General features: G+C 42.6%; 1 protein-coding gene across 1 annotated transcript in view; it reads right to left on the bottom strand.

The window, feature by feature from the left end:
- The window catches only part of NAV2 (neuron navigator 2), a 367,075-nt gene that overhangs the window by 185,919 nt on the left and 166,673 nt on the right, over positions 1–14,483 (bottom strand). The window contains 1 exon segment of the mRNA XM_039865579.1: positions 9,186–9,352. Coding sequence (XP_039721513.1) covers positions 9,186–9,352 — 167 coding nt within the window.

Below are 14,483 nucleotides of genomic sequence, written 5' to 3'. Positions count from 1 at the left end.
ATTCTCAATGTAATTCCTCCTTTGACAAACTCATCAGAAGATGGTTCCCTGGCACATGGGTTATGAGTTGGTCTCTTAATGAAATGCATCTACTGAGAGAACTGTGAAAGCAAGCTGCAGCTGAAAAACTGGCACTGTATCTGTTAGGTTCATTTAAGCCTGAAGACGCCATGTCCTCGGCACAGAGAGGCAGCTATACATGTGTTCACAAGGAACTAACTCCTCATCGAATCGCTGCAGCTACAGAGCTGTCAAGTTTTTTGTTCAGGAGCTCTCCCTTGTTTGGACCAGCATTCTGTTCTCACACTTTGCATTGTGAATATGGGTCCCCTGTGCTCATAGAAAAGTTCATTTCATTTATCCCAGAATGTATTTATCTTCTCATGCTAATGAACACTGTGAAATACCTAACTTTGAGAAGAACAAAATATATATTTTAAAAAGAACATTTAAATCAATGACTAAGCCCTGACTGCTGATGACACCTGGATAAAAATGACTATGAGAGCATACATAAACCTAAATACTTTCCCCTACCAATGATCCTTGAAATTAAATTGAATTCGTGTATGTGTGACGCTTTCCACATAGCGGGTAGAAGCAAAAGAAATGTTGAGATTTATCATAGGAAGATCAGATGAACATTAACTAGTCATTTTCCATTCCTGACACCAGACTAATCAAATATATTTCATCTTCCCCAAAGATTTATTTTCTGTTTTCTCTACTCATTCTTTCCATTATAAAAAGCCAGGTTTATTGTATTTTAGAGAAAGGATATATAGCAGAACCATAAGCTCACACATTGACTTTGAAACACATCCATATTTAGGAAAAAAACAAACATGGTTATTTCCTTCTTATTCCAAGCTAAAGATGGCAGTGACTTTAAAGGTCATTAATTCACACATTAGAGGGACTGATGAGTCTCCTTTGAAGGCTCTTCTGAAGGACACAGCAGATCAAGAAAATGGTTTTCAAAGTTGGCCAGAGAGACTATATCAGATACAGTTTCTTTCACTTTCATGTCTGACTTTAGCTTAATGGTAGAGGTTAAGGACAAAATCTAGGTCAGGAAGGAAGGCACATCACTCAGACTCTTCTCTAGGTAGCTTTACTAGTTAGTGTTCACCCTTCCTCTGAATAAGATAGCACACACGCCGAGCTAGCTCTTCAAGGACTGAATAGACAAAGAGCCAGGCGATGACTTTCCAACCACGGAGAAGGTGAGCCGACTTTCTCCTTTGGAGCACCTCTCTGCACTGTACTCCTTCTGCTACCATCTCTAGACCCCACAGGGACACTCCCTTTTCTATGTTTCCAGTCTAAGTATGGGATCAAAATCGTTTCTTTATTTTCTGCGAGCTCAGCTGAAACAAGGTAGCATTAAATTTTTTAAAAAAAAATTAAAATTAGAACTTCACTTCAGATTAGTGAAGCAAGAGGATGAAACCAAAAGAAGATAAGAAGACCTATGCAGTAGAGTTAAGTCTATCCAGTATAAGCTGCTAGTTCTGAGAACGAATTTAAATATATGCACTATGAAATGTACATGCAAATTTAAATGGTTTCCTATTTATTGAGCTCCTGCTATCTGCCATGCATTAGCTTGGGTGTCTTACTAAATTATCTCCATTCCCCAACACAATATACTACAAAGCAGTGGTGAGAACTGAAGGGATTAGAGGCAGCCTGTCCTTTCAAAGGTGGCCAAGAAGCCCTCCTAGGAGAGGGGTTCTCAACCTTCAGTCCTATAAGAATAACTGGGCTGTAAAATGCAGACTTCCAGGCTCTCATAGAAATCTGAATTAGAAGGACTAGGTTTGTAAAGCCTCAGGATTTGTGTGTTTAGCAATTACCTCAAGAGACGCTCGTGCTGATGGTCCATTAATCACACCTTCAGAAACAAGTTTAGAGTCTTGAATTTACCATCTCACCAGACCATGGGACTTGAATTGTGTGCTTCAGACTTAACAGAGACCCCCATGTTGAACCTCTTCCCTCTGAGGTTGCACATGGGCCATCTGCATATACCATACCATGTCAGAGTGGACAAATGTGACTATTCAGGTATTACTTTAGAGAGAGGTGCCATGTGGTTTGGGACTTTTCACCTATTCAATTAGACAATGTCAATAATTTGTAACAAAAGGAAACTGGTAATGAAATGCAAGTAGAAAAATAAAACCTGCCTTTACTGCAGGAGGCATTAACCTCCATCCGCCCACTTATAAAAGGGCCCCATTAACAGACAGCAAACTAACTGATGATACAATATCTCAAAAAATCAGAACTCTGGCAATTTTTCATGGCCTGCAAATGAAACACGTGATGTCAATAAACTCCAGCTATCAGGAAACGAGTCATAACCTTCATAGAAATGTCTACAACCAATAGAGGTGACAAAGACAGAAAATTCAAATTGAGCTATACAAAAAATTGGAAAGAATGCTTTACATCTAACTTCCTTCCATCACTAGGGATAGAGCAGCCTGCTGCCATTTCACAGATAAATAAACTGAATCTCTGAGAGGTGAGGTGGCTTGCTGTTGGAAAAGGATTAACAAAATCTTTCCCCTCTCTGCATGAGAATTTGACCTTGGGTCAACCTTGCAACTCTGTTCCCCTGGAAACTTGATAAAGATAGAATATCAGTTATGTTACTAAGCAACATTGCTCATGGTAAAAATGACAGTGGACAGTTAAACACCTCTGGACCGGGGAGAGCCATAATTGAAATATAAACACTTCTTGGGGAACACTATCATTTGGGGCTTCTCTGAGTGCTGTGAATCTATGAATCAGACCTAATCCTTGCAGGAACCCTGGAAGTTATGCCTATGGAGCTGTTGCAAGAGATAATGACTTTCACAGGGCATGTGGCTTTTAATCTAAAGTGACTCCTACACCTGCCCTATGCGAGTCTCGTATCCTCACACCTGAACTGTCACCAGAGTTGGGTGGGGGACAGCAACTACATCCGAATGGCTGCGTGAACTGCTGTATACACTGCTGCAAGAACCACTCCAATGGAAAAGAAACACCTGCAGTGCCCTGCCAGCAACCTGTGATTCCTGTCTATATTCTTCTGAGTAGAAGAGTGCTGAGTGTGGCCTAGGATGGTCTTCTGGGCGTGATCCTGAGCAGAGGTCCTGCTGAGCACTGCTCCTGCCCAAAGCCATACTCTTGGGACCTGGCAAGGCCAGAACTTAAACTTAGGTGTCTGCCTTCAAAGTAAATACGTTTCTTTAATTGCAGGGCCCTGAACCTTTTCTCCTGAGATAACTGTATTCTGGCTCAAGGCACTGGGAAACTTCTCGATTACTTGCTAGGCAATATTTTTCCTCCAGTGTCTTCTAGGTTCAGTAGCTTCTACTTCACCCTGACTACCTAGCCTCAACAGCGGATCTAATTGTTCACTGAGTTCCATTTCCAGATGATCCTCTAGAGACTCCTTCAAATGCAATGACAGCCCCTGGTTCAAACCTCTCGGCTGGCTTTCTAAATGCTCAGGCAATTATGACCTCTGGTTGGAAGGTCATGGTAACTTCACAACTGATTCCCAAACAGAGATCATTATTACCCACTGAATACTGGCTCAGGATAACAGCTCTGGAATGGCAGAGGTCTCCTGATGACCAAGGGAGGCCCTCCCCTACCACTGAAATGATCTTGCAGAAGATTCCCCTCTATAGGCTGTCCGTAAGACAAGAGTTTATTAATACAGTGATCTCAGCAGATGTCCCCTCAGATCAGCACCTGGGCCAGAACAGCAGGATGAGTCATTCCTTCCCAGCCTTCTTTTCCTTTTCCATCAGCAAAAATCTGGAGATAGAAATCACTGCAAATGAGATCACTTCTTTGAAGCCCTCCACGAGCCTGCCTGGCTAAGTTCATCTTTCCTCACAACTTTGAGCATATCTCCATTATAGGATGTGTGAGCACCGCACCTCCCCTGAGGCTGTGAGCCTCCGGAAAGCAGAATCTGTGTCTCAGTTCTCTCTGTCAATACAACAAGCCAAAGGCTAGACATAGTGATAAAATGAAGAAAAAATGAAAGGAACAAGAAACAGAGGCACCCCAACCATATTTTTTCTGCATGACTTGGACCACCAAATTCATTCCATCTAGTGTAAACCATGATTTTATGTCAGAATCCTGGTTAGTGGCAGGATATGGGCAACTTCTTCACAGTTACATCTCCCAATCACTAACTCAGATAAATAACTTGGTTCACCAACCACAAAGTGACAAGTTTATAGAGATTCTAAATAAATGGCCCCAATGTAACTCATACTTGACACAGTGCCGAAGGCTGTAAAACTCTGTCTCTAGCAATGCCTGGCTCTTCTCTTATGCACATGACAGGCAGAAGTGAACAAAAAGGAAGGAAGCGACTCAGAACGAAGACCAGAGGAGGGAACCTACCAGAAAGCGTGGATGGGGCTCACATTAGACAAGGCCAAGTGGCCAGTGAAAACTGAATAATTCATTCACACTTCACAGTGACTTAGTAACAGATGACCTCACACTCACTTTACAGAAAGGGAAACTAAGGCCTGAAGAAGGTAGGTGTCACGAGTGAGGTCATGTTAGCGAGTAGAGAACTTGATCTCAAACCCCCAAGTTTTTGTATTATGCCAAGGTCATAGGTTGTAGCTCACAGCAAAGTGCCATAAAGAAGGTCAGTTTTTAGCAAATGATCTTGTTTTATTTCAGCTGCTTAAAATAACTTGCCTCACTTCAAAGACAGTAATTTTTGCTCAAGAGAATAAAAATAAAAGCAGTGTCAAGTGTAGAGGGAATCTACACTGTTGACGGAAATTATAAATAGGTTATAAACATAAATATAACCTTTTGGGAGCAAAATTTGGCAATGTTAAAACAACTGTAAAATGTGCATACCCTTTAATGCAGCAATTCCCCTGAAATGGTTGAATACGTGCAGAAGAGACATGCAAAGATGTTAATCTCAGTACTGTTTATAATATCAAAAAAGAAGCAACCTAAAAGTGGTTAAAATATTAAGATAAACTCATACAATGGATTACTATGCAGCCATTATGAAGAAAGAATGACCTATAAAAAGGCTGTCCTTGATTTGATTTTATTTATGATTATAAAAGTCATATACATGTGTATGAGAGTATGTATCTGCATATAGCTCCTGTAAGAATTAAACAAATGATTACTTATAAAGCACTAGAATAGTACCTGACAAATAGTAAACATTGGGGATAACTTATCTATCAAAATGTGATAGTGTATGCATGAGGAAATACAGAATAATATAAATAAACTAAGTGGTAAACAGTAGGTATTTCTGGAAGTTGGGATTTGTAGGGTTCTTTTAATTTTAGCAAGTTTGTTTTGTTGGAATTTTTTCATGATGATTTTCACAATGAAAATGTAATAAGATATGCTTTCTAAAAAAAGAAGAAAACGATATTATTCAAAAGAGAACATCTTCTAAATGCACAGAATTCTGTCTAGGAATACAGAACATTTTAAATTCATCCGATGGACCAAATACTTTAGAAATGTATTACATTTCTAGCAGCATTAACCCATTCAGAGGATGTAAGTAAGGGGATGGAAGGAAGAGAAAACAGAAAAGGTCACAAATGTAGAAAAGACAGCTAATTCCGCATCCCTGATATAGCCACTAGGAGCCAACAGAGGAAGTAAAGGGCCGTTGGGCATCCCAGTCATTTCTCAGCATACGTTTCGCAGTGGAACCCGCTGGCATGTCCCACAAGCCAGGCAAAGCTGAGCCTGATGGCTGCCTGCAGGAGTGCGGGGATGAAACCAAAGGTTGGACCTAACCATGAGAGCGATGATGACAACTAGCAGGTTTTCCTAAAGGGTAAAGATCCGCAGACTCCCCTGAACTGCAAAATCTGAGATCAGAGTCTTTAGGAAAATTAACAGGTTGTGCTGCTGTAAAGAAACATTTCTGGTTTTTATGTATCAACTGTGGACTTGGTCACCTTATGGAATGATCTAATAAATTTTGGGTGAGTTCCAGGCTTTTTCTAGCTATGAAGTAGTATCTAAGACTTTTCTTCTGTTTCCCATCTCAAGTGATCATTCACTACAATCAGAACTAAACTAAGTGATGATGGTAAGAGGGGACGTGTGTCTTTGGACATGATTTTAAGAGTCCTCTGGGGTTTTAAAAAAATTGCCTGTTATAATTTCCTTTTATTCCACTTAACTCCTTTTAAAAATTGGGATTGTGTTGGACTATTTTTTTCATTTATTGACAGAATAATGATTTTTCTCATTTAACTTACTGATGTGATTACATCACTTCCTAAGAGTGGAATTCCTGGGTCAATGGGTCACATATATAGGTCTATGAATTGGTTCATCTGAAGAGTGAAATGCCAGAACACAACACAATCAGCGCCTGACCGATCCGAAAGTGGTCCACACCTCAACTACAGCACCAACCACATTGAAATGCAGTTCATCTGCTCACAAGTGTGTCTCACCAAGACTTCTCAAGGTGAAGGATGTTATCTGGTGCACCCAAGTACATGTTGTGTCTTATGCACAGTTGGTGGCCGAGTTATTTCTCATAAACTGCAATCGAGATCAGATTCAAGTGAGAATACAGGGACCATGAAAAAAGGAGGGAATATGAAAACTGCACTGCCCCTTCACCTCAGGATGGTGGAAAAATATTAGTGTGGAAAAATATTAGTATAAAAAAATACCCAGACTTGCCTCAAGCCTGCTTTACTCCAGCTTCCATGCACCTGGAACCACCGTTGGTTATTTTGATTATTCTGAATCCTTAACAGGATTTTGCGAGCATCACAGCTCACAAAACACTCTAGCACATATTACCTCACTTGATCCTCACTACAGATATCCCAGGGGATAGGCCAGATCCAGAGTTCAAATCTGGGAGTTGAACCTGGATATGAATTCCAGCAGTGAATTACCAGGGAGAGCAAGTTACTAAACCTCGATTAGCCTCATTTCCTTCATCTGTAAAACTGGATTAACAATATTTACCTCACTGAATGTTTCTGAAGATCAAGTAAGATAGCAAAAACCAAATTCCCTGGCAAATAATATGTGCTCAATATATAATTATGACTTCCCTTTCTTCTGACACCAGAGTCTTTCCCTCCAGCAATGACTTCATCAGAAGTCACAGACAGTTCTTTAAGAGGCCTCGTGGCTCTCTGTCTGCTCGGTGCACACACACAGCAATCCCTGCCCAGGACAGAGGCATGCACTGATGGACAGCACCTAGCTGCGCTGCCTGAGTGGCCCTGCGTCTGAGGTAGGCTCTGGGACATGGTTCCAGCCACCAACCATGCATCCTCCTATACCTGTTCTATATCCACGAGGAACTATTTCTTTATTTTCTCAATCTTTTGGACTACAGTCTCATATCTATTCTTCAGACTTTTTTTGACAGCTTCTCCTCAAATGACCATGGGACAAGGGTTGACTGGCCCAAGAGGACCCTGCCCAGGTTTCCCCTAACATCTTCCCAACTGTCCCCTCGTGCTCAACCCACACATCTCTAACCCTCAGCGGGCAAGGCTTCGAGCATTTTTTTTCCATTTCCAGGAAAAGCAGAGTATTAATCATGGTTCTGGAACCAAAGTGCTTGGGTTCAGTTCCAACTATACCTCTCACTACCTCCAGTATGACCTCAGCAAGTATTTAAAATGGGGATCAACATAGCTTGTTCGGGCGAATTCAATGAAGCACATTGTAGATGCTCAAAATTTAGCTCTTATTTATATAAAATAAAAACTTTTCTATATATTTTTATGTATATACACACATATGCACATATATATGTACATATAAAACTGTATTGTGAAAGTTCTGAAGGATATGCATAGGATTGTTTATATTAGTATCCTTCAGGGAGCATATAAAGGAGAACTTTTATATATACTTGTACCATTTTATAAGCATATATTATTTTTGTAATTCAAACACGCTTTTAAAAAGAACACACTTGGGTATGGTGAAGAAAATGAAAGGAGGTGAAGGGCTAGGGATAGGGGGAGAGAGAAGAAAAAGAAGCCAAGGGCTAGATGACAAAGTCTTGACTGGTTGAGACATCCTGGTTATGGCTTTTCTGCTAGTTGCAGAATTCCCAATGCTTGTCTGGGAAACCTTCTGCCATGTGTATCTGTCAGCCTTATATAAATTTCCTTCATATTTTCTCTGGTATTCTGGAGGGAGGCGTACCCAGCTCTACTGAACCAAGTCATCCTGAACTGGAGGGGTGGACGGGGGAGATTCTGATCTCATTCACAGTGGAGGGCTGCCCAGGATCCTGGAACCCTGTAGGGAGTAGAAGGCAGCTCTCCTGGGTCTCAGGGCTGAAGAGGGGCACATCAGGACAAGCCCTAGGAAGCTCCCATCCCATCATACAGGAAATGCTTCCAAGAGACCTGGACACCTGCCCCTCAAGAAGTCTAGACCACTTTGCCTGGGAGGAATGAAGGATGGCACTCTGCCTCTTACTGAAGAATCTTCTAAGCTGCCTCAGTTTCTCCAGTGTCTCACAAGACACAGACTGAAGCAAGCAAAGGTTTCACTACCTTCTGTCCAAGAGCCCCCACGGGGCTACCCATCTTTAATCTCCATCCTAAACGCTCAGTGCTATGTATAGTAAAAAATATCCTTTTTTGGTAAAAGTTACATCATCGGAACACCAAGAGCAATGTTGCCTTCTCCTTATATGTAGCCAAGATCTTCATTTAGCCAACGCACATTTCTGACTTTTTTTTTAAAGGGTGAAAACTCCCTCTTTCCTAATTTCTCCCACATCACTTCTGACGGGTAAAATGCTTATCGGTTCACAAAATGCATGCCCCAAGAAGTGTGCATTTCTGGAAAACCACCTACTACATAGAGAAAATACTATGAAAATTTATTTTTAAATTGCAAATGCTGTATTGCTTCTATCTGTAGCCAGGTATCTTATGGGCCCCACCCAGACGAATACAGCTATTCTTGCTGGCAACTATGAATATGACAATATTTCCTCCCTGTTGACAAAGCTCCTGACAGCCAAGTATGTCCTTGTAATCCATTCCCACCACCCTATGTGCCACCCCGCCCCCCAAATAAGCTCACCCAAAGGAACGAGATCTGCTGTGAGGAAGATGTCAAAAAGGACCCCCCAGAACGGGACTCACCTTTCTCGTGGCTGCTTGGTGGTGGCGGTGGGGGCGGGGAGGTGACCGGTTTGGACTTGTCATAGTTGTTAAAGCTCTGGCTGCGTCGGTTGTTGGCAACGGCCGCCCCTCCGCGTGTTTTGGTGTCGCTGCCCGCAGCGGAGACCCTTGCAGTGGGACCTGGAAGTCTAAAAGGCAAAAGCAGCAGAGTAACAGATTCAGTCTCAGGAGAACATGAGCGTCGCAGAAGAAGGAACCGCAACCATGCAGGCAGTAAAAGAAACCATTCACGACACTGGGTCTGTGGAGGTTTGCCACCAAAGCATTTAGTGGAGCCACTACAAACAACTAGCTGGTAATGACACCGGTGAAGTACAACAGCAAAATGTGACCAGTTTTCCTTCGAGCAAAGAGACATTTTGAAGGAAAAATATGTGACTGTGTTTGCTGGTTAAAAATACAAAGCTGGTCGTCTTTTTGCCTCTCGGATGAATATTTTTACAACAGAGCCAAACCATGTCATCTCTAATTCTATTAAACATGGAACATAAAGGCCCATTAAGACTCTAAGCTGTTTAATTTGTGTATTTCTTCTGGTAGGTGTTGAAAATGGTATTTGTCGTAATCCAGAAATATAAGTATCGCGAAAAAGACAATTTATAATGATCAAAGAGGAAGCTGCTATCATTCAGAACCCAACACATCTGCAATGAAAACTTATGGCCTGGATGGAAACACTTGTTCAGACACACACTTTCCTTCGACACCTGACGACCCATCTCCGTAGGCATTACTCTGAGGCTGAAGCCCAGCTTCTCTGCATAGTAGATGGATAAAATCATATGTTCTTTCTGTAAAACTAGCAGGAATCTGTTAGCCAAAGACACACACACACTTTCCCTTTAAATATAACACATCCTTTTGGGTGGTTTGAGAAAATCAGCTGACTTTCCTGCAATGCATTTAAAGATATTATGGCCCATTCCCCAAAGAGTAAAGGGTAAGATCCCAGCTCAGAATTTTGGTTCAGGGACCTCTAAGCAAGCTGTTTCCAACCATCAAAGTTGCAAGATGAATAAATGATGAAATATTTACTTATATCTCTTTGCTAAAACCCACTTTTTGCTGTGTTTAAAAGCCACAGGTTCCAGTGAGAATCTCAGCCGACTAGCATTAGATCCAGTGATAAGTCCGAATATTCAACTCATAAAGCTTTCAGCGTTCTCTTTCCATGCAAATCTGTAGGCACCAATGAAGTCTGCAATCTGGAAGCATTTTAGATATAAGCAGGCAATCACTTTAAACTTTTTTTGTTGGCCAACCAAGAAAGATGGTTGTCGAGTAAACAGAGAACACGAGCTGGTGTGAGAGGGTTGTAAATTTGCACAGTTAAGAAGAAAAGCTGGCCTAGTTCCTTGACTGGGAGCTAAAAGAGAAGGGGTTGAGCTCTTCCTCCAATAAAGTATCACTTCCCATTGCACTAGGAGGATTTGCCCCTCTGTTAATTTACCCCATAAAGGCAGGTGTAGAGAAGGGTACAAGACCCGCAATGCCAGTATCTGTGTTTGGAAGCCACAGCTGATCAAGGAGGTCCAGCAAAGGCATCTTGCTACCTCTTGGTTCTGTTTCCAACGTCAACAGCATAGTGCAAGTCTTCCAAGTCAGTGCTATCTAAGTACTCAGAGCCGAGTTTCCACAGGTGCAGATGTGGGGCTCTTTTGGGCTGGACTCTGCAGGAGTCCACAGATTGGTCTGGAAAAGGATTATGGACTTGTTCCAAGATGACATCACAGCAACGGTATTAAGTGGCGCAGGGTAACACTGTTTAAAACATTCTGCGTTAGTGGGTAATTTGCAGAGAGCAGGGAAGCAAAAAGCAATGAGGGAAAAGATGCATTCCTTTCAGAGTTCCTGGGGAGCCCACAGTGCCCAGAATGGGGCTGAACCACAGATTTTTCGTGGCAGCACAGGGCCTTTATAGAGGCGAGATATCGAAGTATTAAATGGGATGGACGCAAGCTCGAATTAGTTTGGGAGTCTGGTCCTTTGTGAGGCACTGTGGTATAATGAAGAGAATATGGTCTTATTCTATACAAATGATATTAAACCAGTTTTATAATCTCTCATAGATTCATGTCCCATCTCTGTAGACTTGAGATAATAATAAACTACCCAGTGAGATAGTTGTAAACTTGAAATGGTACTTAATTTCTGGCCTGTTGTGAGTACTCATTGCATGGTGGCTCCTCTTTTCATCCTCTCTGCTGAGCATAGATTCATAAAGGAATTCGGCATTATCATCAAAGAATCATGCTATGGAACAAAAAATATCAGGCCAATAAGAAAGGAAATAGATGGATCTAGGTTAAAATATCAGAAGAGAGCTGGACAAAATCATCATATGAGTCTAAGATGAACATTTTCAAAGAATCAAGATAGGCTTTGGCAGACAGACAGGACTTATCACCTCCCTAAGGAACATTCCAGAAGAGAAACTGCTTCATCCAAGTAACTGCTTCATCCAAACATCTATGGCTGTTTGAGACCTTATACTACTTGGGGTACCTCTGAGCCATCTGTGGGCCCCACGCCCCAGAGTGAAACATTTTTAGTCTTGGTCTAAGACAGATCTGGGTTTTCCACAGGTGGTCACAGTCAGATTCTCTTCGTTGAGTCAGGACCTAGAGGTGCTCCTTTGATGGGAGTGGTGTATCCTTCGCATGGCTGTAGAACTGTGCCGAGTTTCCTGGGACATGAAGAGGGAGTTCCTGAAGGCCTTGAGGGCAGCCGGCATGGCAAATAAAGGATGGCTGACACATACTGAGCCATCAAAAGCCACCAAAGCTCAAGCTGACCCATGTTATCCTCTATCCCCATCCCCACTACATCCTAGTCAGAACAGCTTCCTGAACTTGACCAAATGGGAAAACTGGATGAAGATCAAGTAATTTCTTCCAAGTTTCAGAGGGAATCTATGTCATCAATGTACTTTAATACTTGGGTTCTTTTGTGAATGGGTTTGGATAGTTGCTTGCTCCCAAGTAATCCTCCTCCATCCCTCTGAAATTTTCAGCAAGCCCGCCTCACATAGAAAGGCCATGAATGAAGTGTGGTAGTAGGAAGTAAGGAAAAAGGCTTAGATCCGCCTATGAGGGAACCAAAACATTTTGGAGAGATGGTGAGTCAATTCACAAGCTAAATTAATTCACACTGATTTACAAGTACAGGACTTCGAATATAGGATTTCAAAGCCAAAGGTGACCGTGAGAACCTAAGATAACCTGAGCTATCACATGGAGGTCACTGAACTGTCTCCAAATTGAAAGTGCTTGCTGTGGTCTGAATATCTGTGTTCTCCCAAAATGTATATGTGGAAACCTAATGACCAATGTGATGGTATCAGGAGACGGGGCCTTTGGGAGGTGATTATGTCATTAGGTGGAATCCTCATGAATGATATTAGTGCTCTTACGAAAGAGGATCCAAAGAGTTAGTTTGCCCCTTCCGCCACACGAGGACACAGTAGGAAGTCAGCAGTCCGCAACCTGGGAAAGGCCTTCGCCAGACCTCACCATGCTGGCGTCCTGCTCCTGCCAATTCCAGCCTCCGGAACTGTGAGAAATACACTGCTGTTGTTTATAAGCCAGTCTGCGGTCATTTGTTATGGCAGCCCGAACAGAATAAGGCAGGGTTCCAGTTCAATCTTCTCCAGATCTTAATGGGCAGATTCGCCCCCGCTGATATCTAAATTATACACACACTGATAAAAGAATATGCAAAGGTCAGAAGTAATTCCAAGAAGGAAAATGATAACCTTGGAGATAGGTGAGATGGTCAGGGAAGGTTCCAAATAAAAACAACTCCACGGAAGCTAAGCAAGGTTGGGCCTGGTTAGTACTTGGATGGGAGACCACCTAGGAAGACCAAGTGCTTGTAGGAGTAAAAACAAAACAAAACAAAACAAAACATGACTCCAGAGCAAGATGTGGCATGTGGAATGGGAATGTGATGGGAGGGCAGCAGGCAGGGAGTCGTCGTGAGAGGCAGAGGGAAGCCTGCATAAGAGTACAGAGAAAGAAAAGGTGGTTGTGTGCTGGGATGTGGGAGAAAGAAGGAGTGGAAATGAGGCTGAAGAAACACGCAGGGCCAGAGGAGGGAGGACCCCGTATGTCAGTACGAATCTTGGACTTTGTCCTGCCCTCTAGGACTAAGGCATTAATTAGGGAGGCTGAGAGCAGAGCTAGAGTAGAAAAGCAGAGTATCCTCTAGTTTACAGTGACACAGACCCTAGGCCTCTGGCTAACATTTTGAAGTTCATTATTATTAACATCCTTGTGCATCAGGAGAATTCCATCAAGCTCCAGCCTGGAAGCAGCTGCTGTCTGTATGCTAGAATCCCTCTTTGCTGAAGAGCTGGGTCTTGTTCATGGGGAACAGCTGCAGGTACCAAAGCGGATGCTGCCCAGGGTGCCTGCCTCATGGAAGAAAAGCAGTAAGAGGGGAGCACGCGAAGTCAAGCCTGAGTCATTTACACCTCCGCACCATTTATAACACCAGAAGATTCCAGAATAGGACCTCTACTTCTCATGATCATTCCATGTTCAGATACAGTTACAAAATGACAGAGAACACAGATAGGTTCTTTGAAACATATACATGTTGCTTTTATAAAAAATTAAGTTTAAGGTACGGGGTGGAACAAAGAGGTAGAGGAAGAACCCTGCTGCTATCGGAACCATGGTCAATTTCTCCAACATGTGCAGAGCCCAGCAGGCAGGGCGGTAAAGCTATCAGTCCTGGCATGTAACCTGCACAGTGCATCTTGTCTCTACGCTCTGTACACGTGCTGGTGGGAAGAAAGCCATTCTTCCCTCCAAAACCACTTCAAAGGCCGGGAGCAGAAGACGGCCCTCCTTAGAAGGACAGCAGCTTGTGTGCACATGCTTAGGGCTGTGGAGGGTGGGGGTCATAATCAGAGATGCTTTTTGCTAGACAAGATGATAAATGCTACATCTCTCATCTCCACGGCATCTGCTTTTCAGCAGCTGGGTCAAGAGGACCGAACTACTAGCCCCTCTGATTCCTCTCCACAAGATGGTCTGTGTAAAGATCAACTCTGTAGGACTTGCTAGAAGTGCCTGGTGGCTTCAACCTGGCCCAGATCAACCCAAAACACCAATGTGCCACATCCGTTAGTTATGGTGTACTTGCTACATGCCGGGTATTAAAGAACTGGACATGACTTTATTTAATCCAGATAGCACTGTAAGACAGGACTATCTCATTTTACCAATAAAGAAACACAAGCTTATAGAGATT

This window comes from Pteropus medius, unplaced genomic scaffold (assembly GCF_902729225.1).
Source record: "Pteropus medius unplaced genomic scaffold, Ma_sr-lr_union100, whole genome shotgun sequence".
NCBI classification, from domain to species: domain Eukaryota; kingdom Metazoa; phylum Chordata; class Mammalia; order Chiroptera; family Pteropodidae; genus Pteropus; species Pteropus medius.
This window is presented reverse-complemented; position numbering and strand designations above follow the sequence as displayed.